Source organism: Oculina patagonica, chromosome 14 (assembly GCF_052425735.1).
Source record: "Oculina patagonica isolate OP01 chromosome 14, crgOcupat, whole genome shotgun sequence".
Lineage (NCBI taxonomy): Eukaryota > Metazoa > Cnidaria > Anthozoa > Scleractinia > Oculinidae > Oculina > Oculina patagonica.
This window is the reverse complement of record NC_135771.1, coordinates 21,497,602-21,514,146: the sequence shown is the minus strand read 5'-3', so window position 1 is coordinate 21,514,146 and position 16,545 is coordinate 21,497,602. Positions and strand designations below refer to the sequence as shown.

The 16,545-nt window shown below is 38.1% G+C and overlaps 1 protein-coding gene across 1 annotated transcript; it reads right to left on the bottom strand.

The window, feature by feature from the left end:
- Window positions 1-554: 554 nt before the first annotated feature.
- On the bottom strand, window positions 555-16,533 carry LOC144638830 (5'-AMP-activated protein kinase catalytic subunit alpha-2-like). Its single transcript, XM_078498112.1, has 16 exons — window positions 16,356-16,533; window positions 14,298-14,439; window positions 13,917-14,010; window positions 13,344-13,426; window positions 11,600-11,749; window positions 10,854-10,923; window positions 10,648-10,696; window positions 9,945-10,050; window positions 7,986-8,088; window positions 6,869-6,983; window positions 6,249-6,343; window positions 5,595-5,652; window positions 5,361-5,432; window positions 4,735-4,805; window positions 3,694-3,759; window positions 555-3,327 (listed from the first exon to the last, which is right to left on the bottom strand). The coding sequence occupies exons 1-16, from the start codon at window positions 16,531-16,533 to the stop codon at window positions 3,058-3,060; spliced, it is 1,722 nt and encodes a 573-aa protein (XP_078354238.1). The 3' UTR covers window positions 555-3,057.
- Between the last annotated feature and the right edge of the window lie 12 nt (window positions 16,534-16,545).

The window sequence follows — 16,545 nt, the reverse complement described above, 5'->3', positions numbered from 1 at the left end:
ATAATTAGGTGCACATATACTACAATTTATGCTAAACGTCAATTCTCCAAACTTGATATTGAACATAAACAAGTTCTACAGGCTTCAAATGGAAGTCTAAACATATAAAATACAGCACGTTGAGATTGTGGAATGGGAATTTTCGTACGTTCGCAGCAGTTTACATTCTCGTCCCCCCGCCTTGGCCGGCGGGACATTTGCACAAGGAAAAGTTCCTGGAAAGGTTCGCTGTGGGGACAAATGATTCGATTGGTTAGATTTTAACAAAGGGAATTTATATCTAGCCAATCAAATCAACCGTTTTAAGTAACTCATAACAAAGGGATTTTAAAATGGTTGATTTGATTGGCTAGATTTTAAATTTCCTTTGTTAAAATTCAGCCAATTAAATCATGAATCACCCAAGTGAATCATTTTCTCTTGGTCCCCCAGATGTGGACCTTTTCCTCAGCAAAGGCCGTACTGGCTGAGAGAGATAGGCAGCTCTGGGGACTAGAATGAGAAGTTAATTCATTATGTCATCTGCAGTCTCAACAAAAGAAACAAACTGAAAGTTGCATCTATAATTATCTCTTTTTTATTTAACCTTTTTTGTAAAAATGCTATTTCTAAGTAAATCACCTTCAGAAACAAATTTAATTAGTTTTGAGCTACAGCGATATAAAACGGAGTTCAAACTGACTCGTGCCCAGTCGTCTCACTTGATAAAAATTTTGATTCCCCTCCAGTCCCCACGCATGTTTTCTTCCCGCGAAAGAGACGACTGGGGACGGGTCAGGAATTCACATAAATAATAGCAAAACGCTAAATATATACTATCTCCGACAACACAATGCATTTTGAGTTAATAAACTAACAGCCAAATATTTTGCGACAAGCCCTATTATTCAGCAGAACAAACTGTCAAATTCCGCAATAATTTAACAGCCGCAAACATTTTAAAAACAGTTAAACGACCATCAACATAAACTTTTCTTTTACCTAAGTTCACATAGCTTATATTTTCGAATCTCAAGCTTTTAAATCTATGTGCTCAAATTACAAGAACTTGGGGGAAGGGGGGGGGAGACCCCCACATAAAAATGTTGGGTTGCTCATTGGAAAAATTCTATTAATCCCCTAAAGGAGACCAATCTGGGCATCAAGCATTTTTGACTCCTAAAAGATACCATTTTTCATGCCTGACCAGTGTAGTCTGCCAACACAGTATGACCCAATATTATTTCTTCACATACAACCCTAAATGAGACCTTGACAGCTCAAAATATTAGTGTTCTCTCCTAAACACCCCAAGTGTGACCAAAATTGGTAATTTACACCCCTAAGCGAGACAACAGGCATCCCTGTCCCTTTCATGTGGGAGTACCCCCACCCCCCCCCCCCAAACCCGGTGTTTGAAACGGGAGCCTCCACTAGCTTTTTTTGCTCCCAGCTTTCTTAGGTTTGTCTAAGTGGTTAAATTTCTGGGCGCATTGTGAGCCAAGCCATTTCTTTCTTAATTAAAGGATGCGACATTTTTAAGTTAATATTTTTGAAGTACAAGAATACATTCTTATCAAAAGAAGCCTCAAAATAATAGTTTACTATTAATATAATTATAAAATAATAATAAACCAAAAGGGAACAAGGATAGTTAAGGATGGAGATGATTAAGACGAATTACAAACAACAAACTCGAACAATGAATGCAACGCCCTTCATGTTGTATAGCTATCAGTTCAAAAGACACCCAGAAATTATAACGATGACAAAATATGACCCTGATACCCTGATAAAATCTGTTTCTTGACCAACAATGGACAAGTTGTCCTTATCTAACAGTTTATTCCAAGTCTGCCATAGATGGTGTTCATATCACTAAAGGAAGTATTTTTAGTTCAATACTTAGCTCAAATTTTAAACTTGTTTTGTGCCTCATGGGCAATAATATTTAACTAATTTACAGTACCTCCTATAAAAATTAATTCCACTGCTCTAACAAGCACTTTTCCTTTGATATTGTGTATGTACAAGTACTTCCTTTATTCAGCAAGAACATTTTTTTCCCGCATGAAAATGTTCAACCAAAATGAAAGGTTTTCCGCACCATTCTCTCATAATTGGGAGTTGAAGGTTCTAGTCTAGTTATGGCTTTGCAGCAACGGTTAACTTCAATGTCTTTTTTACCTTGAATTTCACCCGAGCACAGTTGCGTCTTCCACGTTTACTATTTTTTACTAGCTACTTTCCTAAGTGCACAGACATTCTCTCTCTGTTTTGCAATAAAACATCAATGAGAAGTAACTATTAGCCTGAACAATCACACATCTCTTTTGAGGTGATCTTTGCTGACATCATTGTTTACATTTTGCCTCATTAGCATACAACTTTGCATACAGAAGGTATCCTGGTATATCCAAAATAACTCCTGACCAGAAGTTTAAAGAGCCTACGAAACTTAGCTTTCAAAAACTGCAAAATTTAATTTTCTGGGTGGCAAAAAGCGCTAATGAGCCCATACATTCTTTGTAAATTTTGAGTTTTCAAACCCAAAGAAAAAGTATTTAATACATCAGGCTCAAATTTATAGCGAAAGTTAATCATGTCATGCTCTTTCAATATTCATAACTGGTATTTTTGTAGCTCGATCAGAAACTGAAGCACTTGTGCTAATGAGGTAAATATTGCAAACAAAGATTCCCCTATAGCCCACTCAATTCTCCAACAATTCGAGAGATGTCTGACATCAGTTTCACACTGAACAATTCCATACTGATGACGTAGCTGTACAGAGATTTGTGTAGGGTCTCTGCTTGGTTGTTGCTTGGATTTCGAAGTTTTGAGTGCAACTAACAACCAATCACAGACACTACACGGATCACTGTATAGCTACGTCATCAGTATGGAATTTTGCTTGTTAAATCACAGATTACTTTTGAGCAAGAAAGGAATTCAGCCAGCAAAGAGAGGCAACATCTCAGGCCAAACAGGTTAAGTTGTCGACTGCAACCCAAGCGATAGTTTCACCATGTTTCCCTCAAGTGTATAAGCTTCTCTTACACAAGGTACTGCAGTTTTCTAGCAAGCAAGAGCAACGATGAGACTTGCGCACATTTCCATGAACTCCATTGTGTGGTGTGAGCCCACATGACTTGTAAAGCTTGTGGAGCTATTTATATCAGAGTCTTTCAGGCTACTGAATGACGAATTAGCAGACGATTTCCTGGACGACTTGCCCGATGTTATTCCCTCTGCATGTTCGGGGTTATTCTCAGGGGTAGGAAGGCTTTTGAAATCCAGAAGGTAACTTTTATGGTCAACCTGGTATAGCTGAAGGGCGACTTTGGTCTAAAATAAGAACAAGAAATAAAAAGAAGGTTTGCCATTGCATTGAACATGGTAGGAAAAACAGAAATTACTACAAAATGGCTACAAAATAAGAGCCCTTTTTTCAAACTTGTTAACATCAAGAAAGTTAACAAGTTTCTATACTTTAGATTATTTTGTTGTACTTTGTTGTAAAGCCTACCTAATAATATTTGGGACCAGATTACATGTACATTCAAGGTCAACTATAACACCTATGGCCTTCACAATGTAAACAAGGCTGACTTCTGTGAAAAGTGGTGTCAATACTGAGTTTTCAGACGAGAAAGTATGATGAGGTGAATGTATGTAGAATCACAGCACTGTGATTAGAATTGAAGTACTTACAAATTTTCCGGTAATCCTGTTTCGATGAAGTACTCGAAGACTGAAAGGATTTATAATTTTCCACTCCTGTGAGAACAACAGCAAAGATCTGGTTAGGTATACTTAACAATTAGACTACGAGCCCAAGTTTTCTATGAGCAAATAGTCAACGAGGCGCAGCCGAGTTGACTATCGCTCATAGAAAACGAGAGCGAGTAGTCTAATTGTTTTAGTAGAAACTCTAAAGGATTGCAGTCCAAAACCCACAAATTATGGACTTTGAAGACAAAAATCAAGAAAAGTTACCGTTTAAAAGCTAGTCGCGCGCGCGACTGTTTTCTATCGGCGAATAGAAAACAGTGGGACAACCAATCAGATTCGCGGATTTCCAATAGAACACAGCTGAGTTTCTACTAAAAGTCATTAGTAGAAGCTCAACCGTGGTCTATTCAAAATCTGCAAATCTGATTGGTTCTCCCACTGTTTTCTATTCAATGATAGAAAACGATCGCGCCCCCGTTGCTCATTGAAAGTTTAATTTTTCTTCATTTTTGGCTTATAAGAACGTAAAATTGTAGTTTTTTGCCCTGCAGTCCTTTTAGAGTTTCTACTAAAACAATTTGACTACTCGCCCACGTTTTCTATGAGTGATAGCCAACTTGGCTGCACCTCGTTGACTATTCGCTCATAGAAAACTTGGGCTTGTAGTCTAATTGTTAATTAGTAGAAACTCAGCTGTGTTCTATTGGAAATCCGCGAATCTGATTGGTTCTCCCACTGATTTCTATTCGCCGATAGAAAACAGTTGCGCGCGCGAGTAGCTCTTTAAGCGGTAAATTTTCTTGATTTTTGTCTTCCAAGTGCACAATATTGTAGGTTTTGGACTGCAATCCTTTAGAGTTTCTACTAAAACAATTAGACTACTCGCCCTCGTTTTCTATGAGCGATAGTCAACTCGGCTGCGCCTCGTTGACTATTCGCTCATAGACAACTCGGGCTCGTAGTCTAATTGTTAATTAGAATAAAGAAATTAATTTGGTTAGAATTTTGCACAGTACTTACATAACCTAACGACATCATTGCACGATATACTTCTCCCATGATATCATTAGGCTTGCTCTGTGATCGGATACCTGTGGGGTGAAAATTATCATCATCATCATTATAAGCAAAATAATATAAACAAACTGTGTTTTGTCATAGTATCTTTATGCAAAATTATGTGTGACGTCAATTGTGACTGCACTAAGGGAACAATGGAGCTGATAACAACCTTTTCTCCGAAAAATTCATGTCTGAGAAGTTGGGAGGGAAAGAGGACTGAAGATCACAAACATAACACAAACCTCTTGAGGTGCCCTATTGATGTAAGTCCATTTATACTTCAAGTAACTAACCCTGAGCAGTCTCACTATCATTTATTTAATTGAGCAAAGTCTTTGGAGAAGCAAACCTATCCAGGGTACAAAGGAAAGGAACTGTTTCCTAGGATGCAGGACACTGCTTAATACAATAACTAAATGGGGTTTTTGCCTCTTGAATGCGAGTGTCTAGCTTCTTAACTCAAACAGTAAGTTGTTTCTATTTTAAGTGTTAGTGATCAGATAAACCAGCTTTGAGTGGTATAAGAGTATAAAAACTATTGTTACTTTGCAGTACTCATTCCAACATGTAGAGCACAAACTTACCCAAATGCCATTTGGGTCGTTTCCCCTGTGCTAATCTTACATATGGGACTTTTTTTGATGGTGTTGTGGAAGCTAAATTGAACAAAAAGAAAGAAAGAAATCAGGCACTGAAACATAACATGCTTCTACATTACATTGTAAAATACTTCTTCATGATTGTATTTTCCAGTACAACCCTCACAGTTGGTTAAAAGTAAATAATGTACCAATATTATGTACATGTTCTACACTAACCAGATCTTGCTCTGTCAATTGCTGTGTTTGATGATCCCTCATTTGCAACAGTAGTAGTCTGCCAGAAAAAGAGACAAAATGACAACTGAGTCAACTGGCTTAACAGTTATTGCTAGATCTACGTGAGGGTAACAAGCAAGTGCTACTATCAGCACAAAATGGGAAGCCCAGCTCTTCCTTGGGGGGGGGGGGTAATTTCAAGTGATGGGGATGATCGAATAGGGGCAAAAATCAAGAAACGAAAAAAAATCTTCAGGGCTGCCAACATAACCCCAAAAAATTCCTAGATCAAAAATTGTCCCCACAAAATCAAAATCAAAACACTTTTGTTTGTACTTTTTTCGCAGAACGACGCTGCCAAGGCACTACCACAAATCTTCAGATTGTCTTTAATACCCCAAAACACCCCTTCTTAAATAAAAAAAAAATACTTGCCAAATTTTCCTACCCAACAAAGTCCCGGAATAGAAAAAATTTAAACCCAAAAAAATCCTTTGATCATCCTCATCACTTAAAATCCTGAGTACTGCCACAAGACTTAACACAGATGTTTATAGAAATTTGTAACTGGCAACTAACAAAATAATGAAGATTAGTAAAAGTAGCAACAAAAATATATACATATTACACATACATGACAAGCAGTAAACTTACAAAAAGAGATGCCTCGTCTTTCACAAGGAAGGAAGAGGTGGGAGGTGACACAGAGGAGTAGAAGTCGCCCACAATGTTAACATCACCCTGGGTTGCTGAAATGACAACAAATCAGTCTGTGAATTCTTAAATTTCTTGAAGTGATAATACATTTAAGAAGGCAATGTTGAATTATCTCCATCATCTTAATTTAGAATAACCTAATTTGCATTTACTTTTGACACAAATAAAACTATCTCCAAATCTGTGTAAATTCTCAGAAATTAAATTAGTCCATGTTCTTTAGCAATAACGGAAAAATATTCCCAAACAGCAAGGGTGTTGAAGCACAAATTCTTCACAAAAATTTCCAAAACCACACCTGTACACACAAAACTGCAACGTGCTGCATGCATGCATAATTGAGCACTTAACAATTTCTCAGAGCATGCATGCTAATTGCATGTCACGACAGCATGTCATGCAACTGTCTGAACAATTGGTAGATGTGTCTGTACAATAATTATATCGAAACTGTGGTAAACATAAGAGAAATATGTTGAATCTAGTTTCAAAAACGTCAAATTTATAGATATTTGTAGATCAGGGTTACACAAACAAATAAAACTGTGTTCACTTACCCAACATTTTCATTCTCTTGTTATCGAGTATGAGGTGATAAGCAATCTTCAGCTGGTCATGAGGATCTCCGTTCTTAATCGCCCAGCGTACATCACTTTCACCACAGTTTAGTTTCTTATAAAACAAGATATGACAAAAGTTTAATTTATCGGCCTCATCACTGAGGCCTTCTAAGGGGTAAAAGCGACAAGCTACATGACCCTGAATACTGGCGACACAGGAACATTTAAACAGCAACAAGCGACATTGTTACAGCACTGAAATGCGACAGCGACACAATGCGACATGGGTTTTCAGGAACATGCGACACGGCTGCCCCCCTTAAAAGGGCTCATTACTGAAACCAAACATGTCACAAGCATACAGATTTGTTAGTGGCTCTGTACGCAAACCAAACATTAAAAAAATTCCAACTTGATATACCATAAATGATCTAATAAACGCCCTCTCTCAAATAAACGCCTTGTATCTAATAAATGCCTCCCCTGAGGGGTAAAGTTTGTATTAGATGCCCCCTTCTGATAAATGCCCCATGTCTAATAGATGCCCCCTAAAGATCCCCTTGAAAACCAAGGAAACCCTCCATAGATTTACTTAGATTGACTTGGACATCGATGCCGAGGAAGACATTGATATCGAGCTATGAACAGCATCTCTAGGCTTTGCATTAGCGCAGATTAGATTAGTCTGCCACTCACAAACTCTGTTTTCTATCTTACTCTGCGAGCAAACTACACATCTTTTTTGTTTTGCTGACGTTGTTACAGTAAAAATGTAATTTCGCCTCTCTCTAATAAATGCCTCATATCTATTTAACACCCCCCTCAGGACCCCTAAAATTTAATAGACGCCCCGGGCATTTATTAGATCATTTACGGTATGGCTTTGTTTGGTGATGTTTCTGTGTATCCACATGCATGTAGAGCTTTGGCATTATACATTCAAATGGTGCTTGAAAAAGCATGTCACTGCCGTTTGTCTCTCATATTACTTTGAAAATTAAAAATCATTAAAAAACCCTTGGCTTTTAAAACACTGCTCTCCCTAGGAATATCCAAGGACCTTCCTTTCTGACTAAAATAAGAGTTTTTTACATTATCATCAAAAGACAATTACCTCACAGACAAGTCCCAAGCACTCTTGGTCGACAATATCACTTTCTAAGGATGACGAGGGGAAGAGGTAAATAGGAAGATCCTTTCTGAACCATTCATGATTTCTAAAGAGACAACAAAAATTCTATTAGGAATAGTTTTACATGTATATCACATCATTAGACCTCTAGTTAATAAAAACTAAATTATACAAAATTTCTCTCTTAGGGGTGTCGAATGGTAAATGCGAGACTTTGCGAGACGGCGAGACTGATATCTTTTCTGCGAGCCCGAGACCTTTTTAGCCTTGCAAAAGAAATCGAGACTGCGAGAAGGCGTCAAAGAAAAATTCGAGACGATGAGACCCCTGAAATTTGGCTAAAATTTTGCGAGACATGCAGTTATTGAAGGACCATTCACTACCCCTTCTCTTTTGTTCACTCAATTTTTTTTATGCTCAAGAGACCTCTGACATTGAGGGTGTGTTACCAGCTTTCACAAGGTCTCACATGAATGACTCACTTCCCCTTCCCCTAGCTATAGAAACAATGCCCCTGGCTGTAGCCCACAAAACAACAGTACAGTCCAATGCAGGGTTACCCCCCCCCCCCCACCAGCATCAAATTTGCCAGTATCCATTAATACACCTGAGTGAAGAGAGGCACTGTGAGAGTAAAGTGTTTTTCCCGGAAACACAACACAGTGTCCCAGCCTGGGTTTGATCCCAGACCATTTGATCCGGAGTCCAGCACACTAACCATTAGGCCACTGCACCTCCAACCGCCGACCGGTTAGCTCAGTGGTAGAGCGCCGGACTGTCCTGCGGGAGGTCTCGGGTTCGACTCCCAGACCGGAGCAACACTCAGGGTCTTAAAATAACTGAGGAGAATGTGCTGCCTTTGTAATTACATCTGCAAATGGTTAGACATTCTAGTCTTCTCGGATAAGGACACTAAACCGTAGGCCCCGTCTCCTGCACCTTCAGTGTTATAATCAGCAGGGGACATTAAAGAACTCACACACTCATCGCAAAGAGTAGGGCATGAAGTTCCCGGTGTTGTGGTCTGTGCTATTCCATGGGTTGGGTGGTTAGGTGAGATCATACACATGGACAGATAGCGGCTGCCATAGGCGCCTTATATGCTGATGTCCGGTCTCATCCCATAGATTTGAATTGTAAAGCGCATTGATCATGAGCTTTGTAAATGCACTATATAAGCACCCATATCATATCATACCATATCACCTCTTACTCCATATATATGTTGCAGTTAATTTTTTATCTCAGTTAATTTTAAATTTTACCTAGTTAGCTTTTTTCTAACTAGTTAATTTTTTATACTAGGTAAATAATAGGGTTAGCGTATGGGTTGGAGTCATATATTTTAAAAAAATAGTGGTTCATCCAACATTTCCTACGTGGCAAAGTGGTAAGGGGTTGGACAGCAAATCCAGAGGTCAAGAGTTCAAATCCAGTGCAGGTTAGTAAAAAGAAAAAAAAATAGATGATAGTACTTAGGGGAGGGGAATAATGTTAATAGCAGATAGTAGAGGGGAGGGGTGTTAGTAAAGATGGGGGGGTAATGAGACATCAAGGGAGGGGAGGTGTATTGGTTTTTCTACTTATTAACTCAGTATATAAAAAAACTAGTTAGAAAAAAAAAACTAACTAGTTAAAAAAAAAATGAAACCAAATATAAAATTAAACCATAACATATACATGTACAGCTGTAGCAGCTCTACAGAGATCCACATCAGTGGTGACTCACACTGTCTGGTTGTAACCTGCACAGGAAATTTCAAAACTGACCAACAACCAATCAGAGACACCACACGGATCTCAGTTGAACTACATGTACGTCATCAGTATGGAATTTTTTTGGTTGAATCTCAAATGTCTCTCTAGCAGGGGAAGAAATAAGCATGCACAGCGAGAGACACTTTTTTTTAGCTAGATCTCTGTCACTAACAATACACTCACTTTAATTGTTGCATTGTCACTCTCTTCATTGGATCAACATGGAGCATTGAGGATAACAGACTACTCGTCTCTGACGAGAGATGCGATGGTATGAAGAATACACCACCTGGCAAAAGAAGAAAGTTACACGATGACCAATAATAAAATAAGATATGTATACCGTCGCTTGCATTTAAAGGTGAACACCTGCTGGGTGTTCACCCTTAAACATCACCTGGCAAAGGGTGTTCACCCTTTACACCTCCTGGCAAAAAGAAGAAAGTTACACGATCACCAATAATAAAATAAGATATGTACACCGTCGCTTGCATTTAAGGGTGAACACCTGCTGCCGAAACATGATCTAACTGGGTATTAAACATGGCATGACTGGTCATTAAAGCGTTGACGTTTGGCAGACTGTAAAGGCAACTTTCGCAGCGAAAGTTCAGTTGACACATTCTGGTTTCAAGATGGAGAAAAGATAGGATAATGAGACTTTTTCTGAAAAATTGATCCTGATCTGTGTCGATAGGCATTTGCAGGTTCACTTGAATCACTTCTAGTGTAAAGTTTCACCCATACTCTGTGTTTATTTTGTCAATGAGCATTTTGAGTGTGAAAGCTTGCATTACAGTCTACTTCTTCAGTAGCACGTGTTCACGCTTAGATGCAAGCGATAGTAGTTAAATCTGGAAAAATAAAACTCATTATCAATACTAACCTTTTATCTTCTTAAAAAGAGTTGGTATGTGCTCATCGTCAAACGGAAGCTAGTGAACAAAAATAATATTAAAATAAATAAAGGGAGGTAAGCCCTCGTGATGAATTGCATTTTTATAATGAATCAAAGAAGAGTTTACGGAAACATAAAAGGGCTTGAAAACATAAAGCAAATGCACAGTGCCTATTAATTTTATTAATACTCACACTTCCACATAATAGGGCATAGAGAATCACACCACAACTCCAAATGTCCACTTCTGGACCAGCGTAAAGTCTGTTGAATGAAAATTAATGTCAGTTGGAAATTATGAACAAGCACATTGTAACAACAAAACCCTTAGTACTTACATTCCGGTTGTCAAAGATCATTCAATACTCTCTTTAGCTTCATCTCTTTTAGTAAGATAAATTGTGCTGCCTATTTTAGGATATGTTGTCTTTATTTTTTCATTCTTCTGTCTACACAACCCTCTTTTACAAGTCAGCAGAACTGATAAAGTCTAAAGAAGGTTTGTTTAGGTTAAAGGGAACCTCTGTTCTTGAGGCAAGTTGACGTTGAGTTGTTTGAATTAATGCCTAAACTACAAATTTTACAGGACAGGGGAGAAACAACGTTTAATAACAACCGTAAACGGAAAAGATTAATATGGCTTTTAAATTTCCCGCTCGACGCCATTTTGGAATTTATGACGTCAGTGCGTTGCCCAATTGTTTCACACAAAAGAACCTCTGCTTTCTAATAATAGCGGCAAGGCAGTGACGTCATAAAATTCAAAATGGCGGCGCGCGGGATATTTAAAAGCACAAAATTTGACAAATCAAAGGCCCAGTATTCTAATGAAAAAACGAATCCAGGGCTTTAAACAACCAAAACAATTCTAGACTGTGGTAAACTTATTATTTTGACCAGAACTGTTTTACAGTCGAGGTTCCCTTAAAAAAAAACTTACTTTCCAGAAATAACCTCAGGGGCTGCATAGTTAGGTGATCCACAACTCGTTCTGAGGAATTCACCGTCTGTCATCATGTTAGACAACCCAAAATCCGCTATCTTCACATTGGCTTGTGAATCCAGTAGAAGATTTTCAGGTTTAAGGTCCCTGGCATGAAAGAAGTGACACAAAACTAAACCACACTGAAACATACCATTTTTTATATGCACAGGAAAAAGGGGTTTTAAAATGTTTTGAAGTAGGTGTCTGCAACTAGAGAGTAGGCAGCTGTGACAATGCCCAGCTTGTTTGTTGGTTGCTATGACCAGAGTAACCTGCAACATATAATCAAGAAGCCGGCGGAACTCCGGCGACCGCCCGCTTTTTTGAAAACCCTGAACAAAATTAAAGAGTTAGGAACTTGAGAAAACAATGCCTTTCTCAAATTTTGTACTTATTCAATTCCTGAAGATGCAAAATTTGTGATTTCTTGTGAAAAAAAACTTCCATACCATTAAAGCAGCTTAACAGAGATCACCTAAGTGTCCTTAACTCTTTCTTGTCACGCACGGCCATTTACCGGTCCTTTTGGACCGGTAGCGCGAAAATTCCTAGAAAATTTGCCTTACTTCCGTTTTCCTCCAAATTTGGAGAACAGGAAGCTGATATAATTAGCCAATTACAGAGCGATTTTGAGCCAAGACACTTGAATGTGCCTTACATGACCAATTTTTCCAAGCGTGACACGTGTTTGTTTAAAAATTCCATCATGGCGGCCGAAGTGGAATGAAGTTAAAACAGCTTTTAAAAGGCGGTGAAGATGTTTTTTGAGGAGGAAGTTGATCCAGAAGGTTTTTCAAGTCTCAAACAAAGTTATTTGGACAGTTAGCTTGAAATTCAAAGCGAAACATTGAGGTAAATGATCTTTTATTTTGCTTCGCACATGTTTGTGTCTGTTCGCGATTTAAGCACATGTTCTGCAAAATGCGACAAAAAGCCGTTCGGATCGCCGTTTTTTTATGTTTAGAAACTCTCCTTTATCATAAACAACTTGTCCTTTGTCGAATTTGGGAATGTAAAGCTCAATTTCTGTGATAATCATTCGTTTTGAAGGGATTATGCAGTCGTGAATAGCCGCACGTAACTTGAGCTCTGATAAGTCATTGCCATGGAAACTGAAATGCGATCCTTCTGTTTACGTAAGGAAAAAAAATAATAATTAATTCCCTGTTTGGAATTTTTTCATCCGGTTTTCGGGAGCAATTTTGTCTTAGAACACGGAAAATGATTACTTGGACCTTAAAATTTACCCAGTGGAGCGTTTTTGCACTATTTCAGTTTTGCCTAAATTTTGTGACTTATTTTTACTGATTTTTTGTGATTCAAAATTTTTTTTGAAACGTTTTAGGTATGCATGAAGGAGTTTATATTTTTCCTAGAAAGCATATTTTGTGCCCTTTCAAATGAGATATTGGAGATTTTATAGCTGTAAATACTTTTGGAGCTATTAAATAAAACGTGCGACATGGTCAATTTTGTATTATTTTTGTTGTGACAACAATGAGTTAACTGGTTTTTGATTGCATGTAGTAATAATCAGAGTCGCTTGAATGCACAGATCTGGCCTACCTCGTCACTGATCAGTAAATAGTCAAGAATTCTTAAGTTGGCACAAAAGCAAACAAACAAAGGATCTCGACAGGTCAGTTTCACCAACATAATGCAATGTTATTGACATAAATTTATTATTTTATCATTGTACCTGTGGACGACCATGTGTCTATGACAATAATCTACTCCAGAGATAATTTGCTGAAAAAACCTCCGAGCTTCTTTTTCTTGAAGCTAATAAAGAAAACAAAAGCAATAGTGAATCTTAATTTATGCCATACAGCGTACAAGGAAATATTTAATGCAAACTCATTGCTTAATTTGGAGGCACGTTGGCCTAATGGTTAGCGCGCTCGACTCCGAGTCGAACAGCCCAGGTTCGAGCACTGGCCAGGGCGCTGCGTTGCGTTCTTCGGCAAGACACTTTACTCTCACAGTGCCTCTCTCCACCCAGGGTTAAATGGGTAATGGTTAATTTACTGCTGGGGGGGGGGGGGGTTTACAACCCTATGATAGACTAGCATCCCATCCAGGGGGAGTACTAAGCAATACTCCTAGTCGCTTAATGATACGAAAACCAGGATAAGCTTTGGTTCTTTGGGCCACTTGGCTCGGACACAGACCTTCCCCTTTTACCATTGCTTAATTTCACAATAAGAAAACAGGCAATTACAAAAAAATGCAAATAATAAAACAGATGTTGTTTTTCTTTCATGTCTCTTACCTTTCCGTGTTTAAGAATATAGTCAAATAATTCTCCTCCAGACACATATTCCATAACCATAAATATATCTGATGGAGTACTGATAACTTGGTATCTAGGAGAAAAGATAACAGTTGAGACACATATATCAGGGCTCTTCAATTCAAATGTCAAACCAAATTTTCATTTTTTGCTCATGAATGTGTATATTAAGAGTCATTGCATTGCAGTGGCATTGCATTGGCCAACATTCATAAATTATGCTTTTTACGTTCTGTTGCAACACTTATTGCACAGCTGTAACCGTACTTGAGACACCCCTCACAGGCGTTATGGGTTACAGCAACTGTGTACAATAAGTGATGTAACATATACCGCAATGTGGTATAAACAGATACTTACAGTTTAATAATATGAGGATGTCTGAAGAGCTTTAAGTTTTGAATCTCTCTTCTTATCTTGCCAACCACATCAAGATTCTTGATCTTTTGTCTGTTAAGGATCTTTACAGCCACCTTGTGGCCTGTCAGCTGGTGAACTGCCACTGAAATCAACATATAGGTATATTTTAAATACTCTCAATCCCACCCCCCCCCCCGGGTGTGTGTGTGTGTGTGTGTGTGTGGGGGGGGGGTTACTCAAAAACATTATAACAGGGACGCTCTATCCCGGGGTCCAAATCCTTACCCTTTACAGTACCACTCAGAAATAAGCGTCCATCGTATACGCACCTTATACGCACATACGCAGACGCATATACGCACATACGCATACGCGCGTATGCAATGAAGCGTAAGCACATACGCAGTTCTTTGTTATTCATTGCTCTTGGTTCTCATTGTGTTGTATTGTTGGAGAAAACAAATAAAATATCTTTGCGAGAAAATTATAAAACAGCGTTGGTCGATCTTTCCGCACGCGCCGGTAAGGCCGGTAAGTTAGGTAATGAAAAAGTTATTTCTCCGTTTCTATATTGCATAAATCAGCGAACTCTAAAAGAAGAAATAGCAAGCCATCGAAAGAACAATAAACTATAAAGAAAAGAAAAAAACAATAAGCTTGCTCATACATGATGAGCATACGCGTATACAGAGTATATGCACATATGCACATACGCAGGTACGCATGCACGCGTATGTGCAAAAGCATACGCGTTTTTCGCGTATGTTTTGGGACACTTATTTCTGAGCGGTACTGTAATAAACCATTTTTGACAGAAAAAGTAACCCTTTCATATACGACCCTAACCTCCAAGTTTATTTTTTTCCTTAGCGGCCATTTGACCACTGACTGCTCAAGATTGGTCTCCAGTGAAAAATTTAATCCCTAAATTAAGCTCACGCTTTTAATCCTTCCTCGCAATTTGGTCGCCAGGCTGGCGAATTTGGTTCCAATTTAGTCACCAGCTCCAAAATTTTAGTCGCCATAGCGACTAAGATGGTCTTAACTTGGAGGGTTGATATACCGTCAATAGGAAAATGGTTTCCTTTGCATCTCTTTTCTTAATTTTTTTACTTGAATAACCACTTAAATAACACTAATGAATCAACCAGTCTGTGGGCCTGTTTGGGATATTTTGAAAGTTCCTTTTAAAAACCTACACGTAAATGAAACAGATGAATGAAATGATACAAAATAAAACGTAATAAAATTCAGAATTGACAATTATTTTGTTTTATTTCCTTAAACCTTGGAGCCAAGAAAAAATTTTTAATATCATATATATATTTAAAATTCATTATATTGCTGACAAGCTAGGCTCTTGAATTGATTATTCTGACTTCAAAATAACGTGTGTTAGTGCACAAAACTAAATAAAAACTCAAGTTAAGTGTAAGTTCATTTAGTAAAATGTGAATTAATGCTATAAATTACTGCAAAAACTGCAACTTCATTGTCCCTTTAAGATAGACAAAGAAATTTTGCAAAAAAGGTCAAAGTCCGGAGGGTTTAATTCAATGACCCCAAAATATTTTAATTGTGTTCGGAAGCCAAACAAATTTAATTTCTAACAGTTACAGTTCATAAATTAATTGTGCATTCTGTAAAATAAAAGCCAACGTTTATAAGTGGGAACTATACTATAAAAAAAAGCTCAAATTCGCAATCCATGAGTTTAGAAAGTCAGCTGAATATTGAATTAGGCCCTTATCGTAAACACTGCATGCTAATGAATGAAGCTAACTTGCACAGAAAAAATACAAATTTGCCAGCTATAAGTTAACTTTAAGGTTTGAGAGAACAAAATTCACGTTGAAAACTGTTAAATAACTGTAATATCATTATTATTTCCTTGTGCATTCACGATTTCGCGTTTTTTTATGAGTTCGTGTTCTCCAAGCTTGAATGTGTGAACTCATGCAAATAATTGAGCACATACATGTACGTGGAAGAAAGCACGAACGACTTTATTCCTGCAACCATCGCAGAACGATCGCATTAAACCCATTGAGTACTTACGTTTGACTTTACCAAATGTCCCAACGCCCAGAGTAGTCCCAAGGACATAGTTTCCAATACAAAGTTTAGTGTTCATGGTTTGATCTCTTCGTTCTTTCGCCGCCATGTTTGGGTACGGAACCACGTGACCATTGGTTGAAGCTTTCCTGCTTCTCCGTCTTGCAAGCAGCCGAGGCATTGTGGTCCAGGA